This window comes from Mercenaria mercenaria, chromosome 14 (assembly GCF_021730395.1).
Source record: "Mercenaria mercenaria strain notata chromosome 14, MADL_Memer_1, whole genome shotgun sequence".
Taxonomy (NCBI): domain Eukaryota; kingdom Metazoa; phylum Mollusca; class Bivalvia; order Venerida; family Veneridae; genus Mercenaria; species Mercenaria mercenaria.
Genome location: NC_069374.1, coordinates 58547737 through 58564153, shown reverse-complemented (window position 1 = coordinate 58564153; position 16417 = coordinate 58547737). Strand labels below are relative to the sequence as shown.

Sequence of the window (16417 nt, the reverse complement as noted above, 5' to 3'; positions counted from 1 at the left end):
ATTTCTTTTTGTTTGCTGCTGAAATTATCAAAACTGACAATCATTTCCAGCTTCCTTGGTTACTAAGTAAAAGCAAAGTTTTCTTAAATAAAGTCTTCTTCCTTAAGGAGGCACAAGAATGAAAAAGCAACATTCCTGCTCTTAGAATATACTTTTACAGTTAATATATCATTTTCATACCTTTGCACAATTTCTTGGACACACACATCTATGCTGACCATCAGATGTTTCACACATTGAGTAAAACTCACAAACGTCTTTGTCATTTTTACAGTACACTAGAAAAGACAAATCAAAAGTATATGAGCCACACCATGAGAATACCAACATAGTGCATTTGCGAGCAGCATGGATCCGGACCAGCCTGTGCATCTGCGCAGTCTGGTCAGGATCCATGCTGTTTAGTTTCTAAGCCTATTGGAATTAGAGAATTTTTACTGTTAGTGAACAGCATTGATCTTGACAAGACTGCGCGGATGTGCAGGCTGGTCTGGATCCATGCTGGTCGCAATCGCACTATGTTGGTTTTCTCATGGCGTGGCTCAATTATGTGTTTAAATGGATGATCACAGTTATATCATATTTTTAAAAACAGAAAACATATTAAATGGTGAAGACCTACACCAAAAGAAAACATAACACTCTTTCTATTCTATATTAAGGCAGGAACACACTAAAATACTGGTCTTCTTTGACTATATAAAACTGCAGGACATACCAGGACCCATTCTACATGTGTGTAACTTCCATTTTCTTAAAGAATATTGTCAGTGTTTAACAAAAACTAAAAGGAAAGTGGGAAGCACATTTGATGTAAGAAAATTATTTTCCTATATTAGCAGCTCACCCTGAGCGTTCGACATCTCAGATGAGCTAAAAATGAGACCCCAAATGAAAATGCCATCTAAATGTGTACGACTTCAGTGGAAATTAAGGAAAAATTCACCAGTTATTGATCAGAAACCAAATGGTTGAAAGAAGTCCTGACCAACAGACAGCCATCAAACTGACAAATAGATGGATAATGAGCAAAAAGTAGCTCCCAACTTCTCCAAATTGATGCAAAAAAAAATCAAATAAATAGGCTATAAATAATGTTACAATTTTGAAGCAAATGTTCTAGATAAGTTTTAAAGTTTTATTTATGAAGATAAGGGATTTTCTGTCGATATTACCACATCTATCGTTCATTTTACTGCGAAAAAGGATTCAGTGTACTGAACTGAGTCAAGACTACCCACAACACGACTCTGATTAACCTTTATCATGCTGGACATGACTGATTCAAGATCTGCACTGTTTACCATTCATTCAGTATCTTCGTTTTGGTAAGCACGCCTTTTAAGTTAATGGTACTGTCCAAATTGAAAGATGGACAAGTTCATTATAGGAATTTAGCAGGGTAAGCAAATGCCAAGCTCTCCATGTCCATACAGAAACAAGACATGAAAAAGTTCAACTTCAACACAGCTATGTGAAATTGAGAGACATAAAAAAACAAACTACAAAGTCTTGCTCAACTTCTGTTACCCTATATTGTTTACAATACTCTATCCATTATGTGAAAAAAAATATTGAAAAAAGGCCCGCTGTATACTCTGCTACTTACTACAAAGTCCTCTGTGTTCAACTTGTGTTCTTTTACCCTGTTCACAATTTTCTTTCCTTCTTTCACAATCATTGTCATAGGAAACACCATTGTCACCACATATCTGAATAAAAGACACTCAAAATAATTACTTATATCATCTCCTGTTTTATAAAATACATAGGGTTATTATAACAGTAGCTCAATCTGTGATGCTGTATTCAGCGTGAGTGGATAATTTGCCAGATTGGATCTCACAAGGCACACAAGCGCCAAGTATGATCAATCCTTGCAAAATCCAAGAGAGCTGAATACAAAATCCCAGATTTAGCTACTGTTATAATGACCTTTTTATTATATACCTCCACCTTTTTGTTTGTTGTTTTATCAAACAAAATTTTCAATGTTTGTCGATGTTAAAATAGAACTTAGTGAAGTTTTTATGTGCGCTATAGAAATGTCAGGTCATGCATATTAAATGGAAGTAGTCCGGCAACATACAATACAAAAGGTACAATACAGAATTTTTTTTCTGGCTGTTCATATTTACTTCAGAAATACAGCCTTATTTTTGACAGAATTTATATATATACCTATAGGTACCTTTGCATAGGGGGTCTCTGTTGCTGAGTGGCTAAGGGTGCTTACCTCACCAGCTGTGGGGATCTTGTTAGCTTTGGGTTCAAAACCCTACATAGGAGATAGATTTCTCCCATCTCTTCAACTGACTTATGAAATGATACTGGTTCTATTCAGAATGTAAGGACCTGCTCATGCCTGAACTAAAGGCTCATCTTGGTCTGCACTGGTCACATTTAAGGCAGAATCACTTGATGCCAGCAGGCTCAAGGTTGAACATTCGGTCACTTCATGACCATAATTGTCTCTGTGTTACTTTTTAACCATATAGGAACAAAACAAATCCTACCACACAATGATTTCTGTTTAGAGAAACCATATTTGCGGCATCTTTAATAAATTTCTGGGGTGTCAGCTTAAAACATAGTTACATAGAATTGCTTTGCATGTAAAAAACACATTGAAAGTTTAAGATAGTACTAACCATTCAGGAGAACTTGGCAGTTGAACAGATAGATACAAACATGTTATATTATCCATAACTGATATACTGTTGAAAATATCCATCATTTATTGTTTGTTTGTTTTGGGTTTAACACCATTTTTCAACAGTATTTCAGTTATGTAAAGGCGGGCAGTTAATCTAACCTGTATTCGTGTATTCTGTACCAGTACAAACCTGTTCTCCGCAAGTAACACAGTGTCTTTTATCAAATCGTCACAGAAAACATAATTTTATGCCCTGCCCAGAGATCCATATCCATCATTCTAATAATGATATATCAGTAATTAATATGAAAACATTTTCTTAACAAATAATGGATCCACTCTTATTAAATAAACATTTTTTCTCAACAAAGACTTATTTTGTAAAAAAATTCCTTGAAAAAGTATGGATGTGCTGCAGAATACACTTACCGGGTCATAAGGCTCTGACCTGCAGGATGGGCACTCACACTTTGGTCTGCCATCTCGAACAATGCAATCAGCATCATGTTCACATTCCACCTCCCTACATGGTCCCTGATCCTCTGGAAAATAATCTGACAAATATACATATAACGAAGCAAGAAATAATTTTCTCTGGAAAATAACCAGAAAAATATTACATAAAACGAAGAAATAAATAATTTCCTCTGGAAAATAATCTGACAAATATACACATAATGAAGCAAGAAATAATTTCCTCTGGAAAATAATCTAAATAGCATACACATAACAAAGAAAGAAAGAATTTCTTCTGGAAAATAATCTGAAAATATATTTATATATTAATTTCCTATGCCAAATAATCTTTAAAATAATACTACACAAGTCATAAAGTGGTCAGCTGAAATAATTCCCTCTGAATCAGATCTCACAAAATACACATTATTTGGCTTGAAACAATTTCCTCTCACTGTAAGAATATCTTGCAAAACTATATCTAAAGGGCATGAAAAATCTTTCCTCTGCAAATTAAATCTCACAAAATTACTGATTATATAAAATAGCCTGAAATAATTTCCTCTGCAAAATAATCTGACAAGTGGTATGAAATAATTTCCTCTGCAAAATAATCTGACAAGTGGTATGAAATAATTTCCTCTGTAAAATAATCTGACAATATGTATTTTATAATTATTATATATATATAAAGTCCTGAAATGTTTTCCTCTGCAAAATGATCTTGCAGTGACAGACATACACACAAAGAAGCCTGAAATATTTTGATAATATGATTATTTCTATTAATGTATGTACATATACAGCAATTTGAGGTAGTGTCACAGTTTCTACAAAAAAATATAGAAATATTTCTTGCCTTGTAAAACCTATTAAATACATTTTGTATTGCAAAATATATTTAAGAGCATCTTTTGTACTGCATTGCAGCTCTTTTGCCTATTTAACATCCCTTTCTTTTATGAAGAATTTCTTAAATTGCACAAACAATAGAATACCCGCTGCATTTATGGTCCAGGAGCATCTTTTGTATTCTAATTGTCTCTTGCATTAATGTAGATGCTATTGCATTGTTTAATTCATTGAAAACTCCCTGCAATTTATAAAGTATTGTGCTATTTTTTTAACCTGTCAAATGTGCATACATTACACGCTCTGTGCATTCGATATTATAATATTCGGCCCAACTTCGGTGCTATCCGTATGTTTTACAGAAAGGAATTTTAGTTGTGTCTAAATTTCATTATTAGTATTGAAAGTGAAACGCGTACTCGTCGTTCGTATCTGTGGCCCAGTGGTTACAGCGCATGACTCAAATGCTGGAAACCGCTGGTTCGAGACCATTAGGAAGAACATTTTTATTTGTTTATATGATTTATATGACTCGATGACAGCAGTACCGACACCGCCAGCAAAACTGAATGATGAATTTAGCTAGTTGTAATTTATATGTATGAAATTTATAACGTAGTGAAATGAACTGTGAATAAAAATAACATAAACATATACTTGAAATGAGAAATTAAAAAACAAAAAAAACGAGAAAAAAAAAGATACTTGTGAAAATACAATGAAGGGAACATTGCATAAAAATGTATATGTACAAAGTGTTTCTTGAAATTTGTGAAAAAAAAGGAAAGAAAAGAAAACAGACTCAGAACGGTTTCGATCTTAAGATCTTCAGGTTTCAAGCTATTGACGATGACCACTTAGCTATCGTGACTTGCGGACGTTTGTATGCACGCTTTAAATATAAACCATTTTAATTCCTGGTTACTTTCTGTATACTATACGGAATGTACCGAAAATCATCCGAAGATTAAAATATTCTGTGCACCGCCCATGTAATCAATATGCATTTGACAGTTCAATAAAATAGTACAGTACATATCACTGCTACTGTATAACCTACTGAATGTATCTTGCATTAACATATATATTTTGTATTGCATTATCTACTGAACAACTATTGCATTTATAAAGCATCTCTTGCATTGTATAACCAATTGACAATCCCTTGCAATCAAGGTGCATCTCTTGTATTGCATGACCAACTAAAAATCTCTTCCATTTATGAAGCACCTCTTGTGTTACATAACCTCTTGACCATCTCTTAGATTTATGAATCATCTCTTCTATTGACCTTCTGAACAACTTACATTTTATAAAGTATCTTGTATTGCATAAACTACTGAACATTTCTTGCATTTATAACATATATCTTGTATTGTATCATCCAATGAACATTCCTTGCATTTATGGAGTATCTATTGTATTGCATAAACATTTGCACATCCCTTGCATTTATGGAGTATCTCTTCTATTGCATGACCTTTTGCACATCCCTTGCATTTATGGAGTATCTCTTGTATTGCATAACCTTTTGCACATCCCTTGCATTTATGGAGTATCTCTTGTATTGCATAACCTTTTGCACATCCCTTGCATTTATGGAGTATCTCTTGTATTGCATAACCTTTTGCACATCCCTTGCATTTATGGAGTATCTCTTGTATTGCATAACCTTTTGCACATCCCTTGCATTTATGAAGCATCTTTTTGTATTGAATAATTTGCTGAATGGCCCATGTGACTTACACAACATGAATTATAAACAAAAAATCTTTGGTGCATGAACAATTAAGTTGTCTACAAAATGTACAAGCTGTATTCTGTACCATCAATGAAATGGCTAGACTTGTTTTAATTCTCATAAACATAATCTAGACTCTATTTCCAGAATATTAGAAGCTTTCTAGACAGAGATAATGTGAAAGTCAATAACAAAACTGCAATTAGGTGCCAGTTTATAAATGGCATAAAATCCTCTTGCTTACAGTTAAATCTGAGATTTTACCCCTAATTGATGTGCCGGCAGAATAGAATTCCTTTGGGGGATTGCATTGGAAAAACTAATGGGCTTGTCAGGGATAAGGAAAATTTATACCAGCTGTAATTAAAAATAACCAATGGTATACTTGAAATGAAAGTATTGTTTAGTCATGAAATCCAAAACAGAGATTTTCATGAATTTCATATTTGAATATATAATTTTATTTTACAGAATTCTTAGACCAAATGATTATTATTATTTATTCATTTATTTATTAATCTTTAAACAATGATTACACTTACCTAGGAATGAAACTAAGAGACTTAAAAGACTTACTTAGCAAAAACTAAATTTAGATTTTAACCCTAATATCATGCGAACACGTTTGATTCTGCCTTTGCGACCAGTGTAGATCATGATCAGCCTGCACATCTCTGCAGTCTGCTCATAACCTGTACTGTTCGCCATTCTGTTAGTATCTTTCTATGAAGCACCCCTTTTAACAGCTAATGGTACTATCCAAACTGAAAGACGGACAAGTTCATTAAACAAATTTAGCAGGGTAAGAGTTAAGACGTATTTAAAACTTTGTTGAATACGAGCCTGAACTTCCTTTCTTTCTGCTGTGTCAGACCAGAGCCATAAAGAAGTTATGCTATTTTACAGTTACCTTCCATGGAATTGCAAGCATTCACATATTTTATTTACGGTTTCAGACTATGCAAATAGCAATTGTTACAATTATATACCTAAATTCCAAATTTGGTTACTTTGTAATCGCTTATTTTTCATGGAGTTCCGAAACCCACTTTTAGTATATGGAATCGGAAGTAAAGTATTTTCCTTGATTTGGCCATATGTCAATTGCAAATGTATGTTTTGGTTTACAAAGTAATAAACAGTTTTCCAGAGAATCGTTTATGATTTCTGTCTCAGGTTCTTACGACTTTTTTTTACATCAAGAAATAGATGTCTGTGCATGCACCAAGGTTACATGCATGTGCATTTTTTATTACTGCTATAATAGTGGTGGACTACAGTAGTGGTTCCGTGTTATTTCGCATCAAAATCTTAAAAAGAACACCAATTTAAACAATTTTCGCACAACTTCAATATTAAAAACAAAATCATTTGCATTTAGCAGATTCTTTTTTCTGTAACGAAATGTAATCATTGTATGGAAAGTAGCTTGAAGGAACTTGACAATTAACAAAATTAGTAATAGGAATTAAATTCTTCTTTGTCAGCACAAAATTTTCATCTGTCAATGGTAAAAGATGCCAGAAACACAATTAGGTCCTCTGAGCATCTTCAGTTGCTTTGAACTGTATCCTTAAAAGCAAATTATGCTGATAGTCAGGCCTGCTAACAAATTTCTCTCCATTTCCAGCATTTTATTGTACTCTGTGGAGTACTTAGATTCAATTAAATGTAAAAGTATAGTTCCAGAAAACATTTTATATTTATCATAGTTTGATATCTGGTAAATTAAATCCTCTGTTTTAGCCAGTAATAACATACATGTCTTTTGCACGGTTATATACTCTATATAATAAATGCACTACTTGAAGGAATTTGAAAATCTCACTTATTCAAGTTTTTCTATATATTTCTATACATGATACTTATTTGTGTACATTAACCTTCCTTTGGCAGATTATAAAAGCAGTGCCATGAGAAAACAAAACATAGTGGCTTTGCAACCAGCATGGATCCAGAATAGCCTGCGCATCTGCGCAGTATGGTCAGAATGCATGCTGTTCGCTGGCAAGCCTACTGCAATTACAGAAACTGCATTAGCGAACAGCATGGATCCTGGCCAGACTGCGCAAATGCGCAGGCTGGTTTGTATCCATGCTGGTCACAAAACCACTATGTTGGTTTTCTCATGGCGCGGCTCCAGCAGTTGATTGTTTGTTTCTTAGTACAGTGTTAAAATTGACCAATTGCAAGGCTGCATTTTGAAAATTGTCTTCAGCTATAATTCTAAAAATGTGACATAAATTTTATTTCTACCTCTTAATTTGTTTTGTCCAATGATTAATATTAACATTGTTTTGTTTTCTTGCAAAAGTATTAAATTTCATTTTAATAAATTATTTTGTTCAGTCAATAAAACCTACGTTAAATGTACATCATGGACACATATAAGAATGCTTCTTTGTGGCCTCAGTACATTTAAATTGTCATTAATATCTTCCCCACATGAATAACAAATGGCAGAACAAGTTTTTCAAAACCTTTAGTATTTTTTGATAAAAACATAGTAATAGCGTGGTCTTAAATTCGCGCATCGGTCCTGTGCGAAATACGCAAAAATTCGTCCTACATGAATAAAAATGATTTCACAGTACTTGAGTTTTAAACCTATTTTTAATAATGTCAGTTTTATGGCAATTAAAGTCCACATAAAATTCTGAAATTTTGAAATTCTTTTTTTTAATTATTTTTAAAGTTTCAATACTAACTAAGATATTCTAAAAGTTTTAGAACAAATCAACAATAAATATATATATATATATATATATATATACAAATTGATTTAAAAGTTGGAGTACTGTGAATAGATTAGCACATTGATGAACATCAAGAACGTATATCAAACTTACGACTGAAAGACGAAAATTACCATACAAAGTTACTTCACCTAAATGATTAAATGTTTGATTGTCACCTTGTTATGGTGAAAGCTTGTACAAATTTATTTGAACATTCTTCTATGTACATAAAAGTTACAGACCTGACAAGAAAAATGGCATTTAGTGGTCTAATTCCCAGTCTTATTATGTTGAAGGTTTGCGCCAAGTTCTTTGCATATCCATCTACATAATTATTATTCAAAAGTTATAGATCTGACCAGAAAAATGAAGTAAACTCTTTGACATGGCAAAAACTGAAGCAATAAAATCTTTGACCACGAAATGTGTGAACAAGCAATAATTTAACACATCTTACAATAAAAAAACATTTTTCTGTTTATTTAAATATTCACCCATATATAAAATATATATCTCTTAAAACTCTGACCTCTTAGTAAGGTTGATCTTGACCTTTTTATAGCTTGGAGTTGAGCTCTTGCATGCAACACATGGTCTAGTTGGTGGTAAATGTTTGTACCAGGGGACATCCATCAATTCGAACTAAATTTATAGACCGCACACAAAAAATTATGTAAAATATTTCACCTTTAAGTGTGTTTCACACCCTTAGCTCAAACTTCCGCAAATAATGCGGAATCCCACAATTCCACCACATAACTATTTCCGCAATTAAAGCAGAATAAATGCAGAGTATTGAGCCATGGAGATCAGCAGCAAAACCAGAATGCGGAAAAAATGCGGAAATTGGGAGCAAAATCAGGTTGCGGAAATGCTACCATAATTAATGCAGAAAGCAGAGTATTGAGCCGCGGATATCCGCAGCAATTGACTGGAATGCGGAAAAGTGGTGGAGTATCTTCTGCATGCGGAGTATCCTCCTCATTTCATATTTAAATTTCTGTGTTTCTTTGTCTTATTTTTTCCAGGGAAGAAAGCAGATGATAGAAACATGCACATGAATACACGGACACAGACTGGGGTAACACTGTATGTTGTTCTTCACACTTCCACCTATTTTTAAGAAAAAAGCAAACAGTGATGTTACAGAAAAATTGGATCCCAAACATCAATTAAGTTACATTTTGAATTACAGACGTGAGGTACTGATTAAGGCGGGCTATAGCACAAATTTAGTCAACTAATAAACAATAGTCACAAATGAACACAACCTAAAGTGGTTTAGTTCAGGTGCATGTCTATTACAAAGGTCACTTTACACCACAAAAGTACAGTATAACAATACATAAACAATATACAATAAACACGTCATTATAATTGGCGAAAAAAGGTGCTAGGGTTGAGAAATAAGCGTACCACAGGGTCCTGGGTGAGCTATATATATCCGTTCATGCTCGATACAAGCCTGGCGCCGCAGTTCACATGCGTTATCATAGGTAACACCATCGCTACTGCAGACTGGGTTTAACACCTGTTGGCATGGTGATGGACAGATACAGGACGCCTGACCGAGGCGGTCTATAACACACTGCTGATACGTCTCACACTTCATTTCAGAACACGGGTTGTCTGTTGGCAAATATACACATCACAATAACAGATACACTCTGAGACCATGAAAGTTTGCAATACAGAAATTCTTTCTTCTTCTTATAAAATTATAGAAAAATTCTTCAGAAATGCTGCCAGGATCTTTATTAATTCAAATATGAGAAATATATTTCATTGTTATACAGTTCTTGCAAAACTTTTATTTCATTAATTTATCATATGCCATGAATTCCAGTATACCAAACAAGAGGGCAATGATGGCCCTATATCGCTCACCTGAATTTAGCGAGAGATCTTACAATCATGCTACATACAAAGTTTGATGAAGATGCATCCAGTGGTTCATGAAAAGAAGATGTTTAGAGGTATTTCTACTTTACAAGTTTAATGAAGATCTATCTAATGGTTGATGAGAAAAAGTCATTTAAAAGTTGTTTTTCTAGCTTTAGTGGTCCCTAGACAGGGCCAATTAAGTGCCTGCATTTGAATAAGATTGAGAGAGGACCTTATAATGATTCTACAAACCAAGTTTGATGAATATCAATCCAGTAGTTTATGGGAAGAAGTCATTTATAGTGGGTTTTTTTCTATTTTTAGTTCTAGCAGCCAAGGTGCCAAGTGCCCCAAATTCAACAAAGTTGTAAGGGAGTGTCTAGCCGTCTGGTAACCGGATGCCTAGCCTGCGTTCTAGTCGTCCGGTTACCGGACGACTAGCAAATCCTCAGGGGATTTTCTAGCTGTCCGGTAATTGATTTCTTAATGAATTAGTAATGATTTTATATAGTTTTAAATGTTATTTATTTAAGATATCAATACTTATCTGATATTTCAGTTAATAAAACAAATGAGATCGTGTTTGTACACAAATCCGCTGATATTCTATTTTTAGAAATGATAAAACATTGTTCGCCGAACGTCCATGTTATTTTGTAAAAGTGATGTTTTTCTAACAGCCTAAACTTTAATTCTTAAAACACAAAATATATTCGTTTTGCAGAATAGAAAGCTTATAAAACAAGCAATTCATTAATTAATTTTGACATTATTTCGAAATAAAATGGATTAATGATAAACGCTTAACTACTGTTTTACAAACAGTTTTGAACATCACACTGCCGCTATTGAAATTAAATGTCATTTGAAACAGTTATTCATTAAAAAATATTTGAATACTAAATATGAAAATTGTAAGTAGAACCTATTTCAAAACTGTTTTAATTTTGAAAATCCAGTGAATAAGTTGTTAAAACTTAAATATTCCGAAAATAAAAGCCATCAGATGAACAGATTTTAATGAGTGACGTCACGGCGATCTCGCCATTATTGATTTCGGCAAACTTCCGTTTTATTGGCTGATTAATGCAGTGATTTATTGTAAATCTTTAATATGTATTCACTCAAAATTTTGTTTGCAGATAACTATCGATATCTTAAGTAAATAACATTAAAAGTATATAAAATTATTATTTATTCATTCGGAAATCTATTACCGGACGTCTAGAAAATCCCCGAGGATTTGCTAGTCGTCCGGTAACCAGACGGCTAGAACGCAGGCTAGGCATCTGGTTACCGGAAGGTTAGATACTTCCAAGTTGTAAAGGGCCTTACGATGCTACAAATCAAGTTTGATGAGCATCTATCAATCGGTTCATGAAAATTAATCATTTAAAGGCATTTTAACACAGCTATACCGGCCCTGAAAGGGACTAAGCACCTTCATTTGAACAAATTCTGGAGAGGATTGGATAATAATACTAGAATCCAAGTTTGAGCAAGATCCATCAGGCTGTTAATGAGAAGAAGTTGTTTAAAGGTTTATTTCTAGTTTTAGATCTGACAGGCTCTAAAATGAGCCAAAACAAACTTGATAGAGGTCTATACCAGAATACTATACTAACTATAGGTTTGTTGAATTCAGACCTATAGTTTCCGAGATGTTTAAGTAAAATTTTGACGCGCCAGGAGGATGGACGACCGACGACAGATGATGGAAGCCAAACCATCCACCTATACTAATAGCTCACCCTGAACAAAATTAATAAAAAGAGCTAATGAACATGTTCAGGTCCTAAGATTTATGTATGTCAGGCCAACCACATATAGCTAAACCTGACCCTTTGGTGCTGGTGAGCTAAAAGAAGACAATTTGTTAGTATGTTTTGGAATTAGCACCATTTTTCAACACTATTTCAGTTATGTAACAGTCAGCAGTTAGCCTAACCCAAGTGTTCATGGATTCTGTACCAATAATAACCTGTTCTCTGCTAAAGTACCTGCCAACTTCTACACATCAACGAACGATGAATTGACCAGACATAATGCCCTTTTTAAGACCCCTAAGGAGCACATAAGCCTTGCCGAGGGATCGAATAGTGATCCCATAATCCATATCTTTGGTCTTGTTGAGCTGAGTGGGTGGACTAAATGTAACTATAGTACTCTTCAGGCAAAGATTTTGGAACAGAATTTACTCAATTAACCCATGCGCACAGGCCAGCCTGTAACCATAAATATAGCACAATATGGAAGGCTAGCTTATCCACATGTCATTTATTTACAAGAACAGACAGAATCAATAACTTTTTGTTAGATGTCATAAATGCAGACAAGGTAACCTTTAAAATGTTCTTGTTTTAATTACAAGCCTTCGAGACACAGGGAACACATAATGTGCTCTTAGAAAATTTAAGTCCGAAGGAAGGCAGCTTACCCTTATCACGCTGGACATGATTGATTCTGCCTTTGCGACCAGTGTAGATCATGATCAGCCTGCACATCTGTGCAGTCTGATCAAGATGTGCACTATTCCCTACTCAGTCAGCATCTTTTTTGGTAAGCAACTCTTTTAAAAGTTAGTGGTACTGTCCAAATTGAAAGATGGACAAGTAATTCATTATAGAAATTTAGCAGGGTAAGAGTTAAATTACTGCCTGGCAAGGGAAAAGACTGTTTTATTTCATGACATTCAGGTTTTGCATTCTTTATTTTAAAGTAAATGGTCAAAGTTTCAAAGTAAAGGGGGGTGACTTGGGGATCCTCCCATTTATAGAACTTTACTTCCTTAAAAGGAAAAGTAGCCTAGGATTCTGACAACTATAGCAGGGGTAAATGCTCTGTGACCTTCCAGCCCTTAATGAAACCCTTGGTAATTTAAAATAAGTTTTTAGCTAAGCATATAGAAAATGTTGATAAAGCATCCCTTATATAAACCATTATACCATAATGTTTGCTACCCTGCAGTTAAAATTGGTTGTCATCAAAAGTCACTAAAGTAAAATTGAACATTTTCATCTTCTAAAAGGCTTATTGAATGGCTTGTTGGACATTAAGCAGTTTATAGACTTGTTCAGCTATCAACTAACCCAGACAAAATGATGACCTTGGTTGACTATGATCACCACAGTTTTTGATGGTTGACCATGTTTTAATGTGGTCTGAACTATCAAATACCATGGTGAGAACATGGTAAGGTGCACGGCTGGCCTGATGGTCAACCATGGTGAGATCAGATTGGCAATGGTCTACCATGGTCAGAAAAGACGATCAACAGTTTGACCATGGTCGACCATGGTCAACTTTTTTCAACCACGGCTGACTATGAACCACCATGGTCATGTTAGTAATTTTTACACTTAACAAGTTTTACAATGCATCAAAGATTCCTGACTGCATTTTGGCCCAAAAAGTTTTCCTTGTTATAAAATAGTTTTCCTGCATTTATAGACAGATTCAAAGGTGAACTTTCATAGTCTGACTATAATTTGTTGTCATCTTAGCAATTTTAAGTAAAATAAATGACTGACTTACAAAACTAGATATAGACTGCAATTGTCATGTATTTTCACGACCCTTTCAAATTCATATTTATACATTTAATTACTTATCTCTCTTGGTGAAATATTTTGATATATTTTAAACAAACCTTCAACATGAATGTTTATAATTTGTTGTAAGTGCAAAACATTGTTTCAAATATACTGATTAATGAAAATATATAAAAATAGAGTATTTTGATTTCTTGTTACTATTTTTTGAAAGTCAATAATCACTCGGTCAACCATGGTCGTGGACTACCATGGTTGTCTACCACTGTCATAAAACATTTTATCAGATCATGATCAAAACCCTGGTCAACCATGGTGAAAAATCTTTGGACAACCATGGTTTTTTGACCATGGTCTGATACCATGTTTTATTACTGTAGTGCCAATTACCATAGCCACGGTCAAGTACTGTCCCATGACCATGAACTACCATGGTAAACCATGAATCACCATGGTAATAAAGCATCAATTTCGACTGGGACCTAAATTAATACACTGAATTTGTTTCACCCCTAAATCCATCAATACTGGTCTGGCAGCACTTCCATTCAAATTTAAAATGAAAAAAAAATCAAAAAGCATAATAGTATGAAAAAAGTATGCATTATAGTGATAAAAGAATTACAACAAGATCTAATCAAAATGACACAAATATTTTCCCATTCAAAATCTGATGCTCATCAGAACAAGTTTAAAGAAGGTTGTCTTATATAATGACCTTTCCAAAAATTCAAAATGTCTCAATATATATCTAGCCTGATCATTTTGTTTAAGTATAAAACTGGTTGAAAGGTTTTGACCTGACAAAACTAATAGTTCCAAAAAGATAATATATTTCAGGCAAAGTCACAATTCTGGTACATGTGGGGCTTCAGACCACTTATGGTGTGTGTGTTTTAAGGTAGTGGACCCCTAGTTTTAATTTCATATTCTCTTCTCTTTTTTTATCATTTTTCGGCTGTAAATGTTGTTCATTAACGAACAATCGTTTCCATGACCAGTATTTAAGTAGAGATTACTGTCTGTCTTTAATGGTCCACTACCATCAGTTTGATGCTTTGACCTTATGCACTGGTGAAAGTGGTGACAGTATCTGGTATAAAATAATAGTTAAGTTTAAAAAAGGTTGCTTGCAAAGTATAAGGAAAACATCTTCATGTAATGCAAGCTGCTCATAATTTTATGAGGATGCCAAATCTTATGTAGCATTAATACTTATAATAGACGTCTCTGCCAAAATGCTCAGTGAGGCAATATGGCAAAATGAAAGTTGGTGAAATATTTATCTAGTGTGCTTTAAAGCAACTCACTAGCAGTAAAATTGAAAAGTTGAAGTTACTTTATTTGATATAAAATGTACATATATGATAAAAAATATAAACAAGAGGGCCATGAAGGCCCTGTATCGCTCACCTGGCCTACTGGCCTAAAGATCATCAAGATTAACATTCTGGCAAAGTTTCATTAAGATATGGTCATAAATGTGGCCTCTAAAGTGTTAACTAACTTTTTCTTTGATTTGACCCGGTGTCCTAGCTATTTATCCCACATGACCCAGATTCGAACTTGATCTAAAGATCATCAAGATTAATATTCTGACTAAGTTTCATGAAGATATAGTCAAAAATGTGGCCGCTAGACTGTTAACAAGCTTTTCCTTTGATTTGACCCAGTGACCTAGATTTTGACCTCGCATAACCCAGATTGATACTTGACCTAAAGATCATCAAGATTAACATTCTGACCTAGTTTCATGAAGATACAGTCATAAATGTGGCCTCTAGAGTGTTAACAAGCTTTTCCTTTGATCTGACCTAGTGACCTAGTTTTTTAACCCACCTGACCCAGATTTAAACACGAACTATAGATCTTCAAGATAAACATTCTGACTTAGTTTCATTAAGATATGGTCATACATGTGGCCTCTACAGTGTTAACTAGCTTTTCCTTCGATTTGACCTGGTGACCTAGTTTTTGACCCTACATGACCCAGATTCAAACTGGACCTTGAGATCATTAAGATTAACATTCTGACAAGGTTTCATGAAGATACAGTTTTAAATGTGGGCTCTACAGTGTTAACAAGCTTTTCCTTTGATTTTACCTGGTGACCTAGTTTTTTACCCCAGATGACCCAATATCAAACTTGTCCAAGATTTTATTGAGGGTAACATTCTGACCAAGTTTCATTGAGATTGGGCCAAAATTGTGACCTCTAAAGTGTTAACAAACTTATCCTTTGATTTAACCAGGTGACCTAGTTTTTAACCCCAGATGACCCAATATCAAACTTGACCAAGATTTTATTGAGGGTAACTCTCTGACCAAGTTTCGTTGAAATTGAGCCAAACTTGTGACTTATAGAGTGTTAACAAGCTTATCCTTTGATTTGACCTGGTGACCTAGTTTTTGAACCCAGATAACCCAATATCAAACTCGTCCAAGATTTTAATGACGGTAACATTCCGATCAAGTTTCATTAAAATTTGGTGCAAGGTGTAAGGTAAAGATTAATTTTTTGGCATTCATTTACTATAGT

At 34.1% G+C, this 16417-nt stretch overlaps 1 protein-coding gene across 11 annotated transcripts in view; it reads right to left on the bottom strand.

Annotated features, from left to right (window-relative positions):
* Positions 1-16417, bottom strand: part of LOC123527870 (agrin-like) — a 336920-nt gene that overhangs the window by 70203 nt on the left and 250300 nt on the right. For all 11 annotated transcript variants that reach the window (XM_053523608.1, XM_053523610.1, XM_053523611.1 and 8 more), the window contains 3 exons: positions 3086-3198; positions 1610-1712; positions 181-278 (listed from right to left, as the gene is read on the bottom strand). In XM_053523608.1, the coding sequence (XP_053379583.1) occupies positions 181-278; positions 1610-1712; positions 3086-3198 (314 nt within the window). The remainder of the gene's footprint in view (positions 1-180; positions 279-1609; positions 1713-3085; positions 3199-16417) is intronic.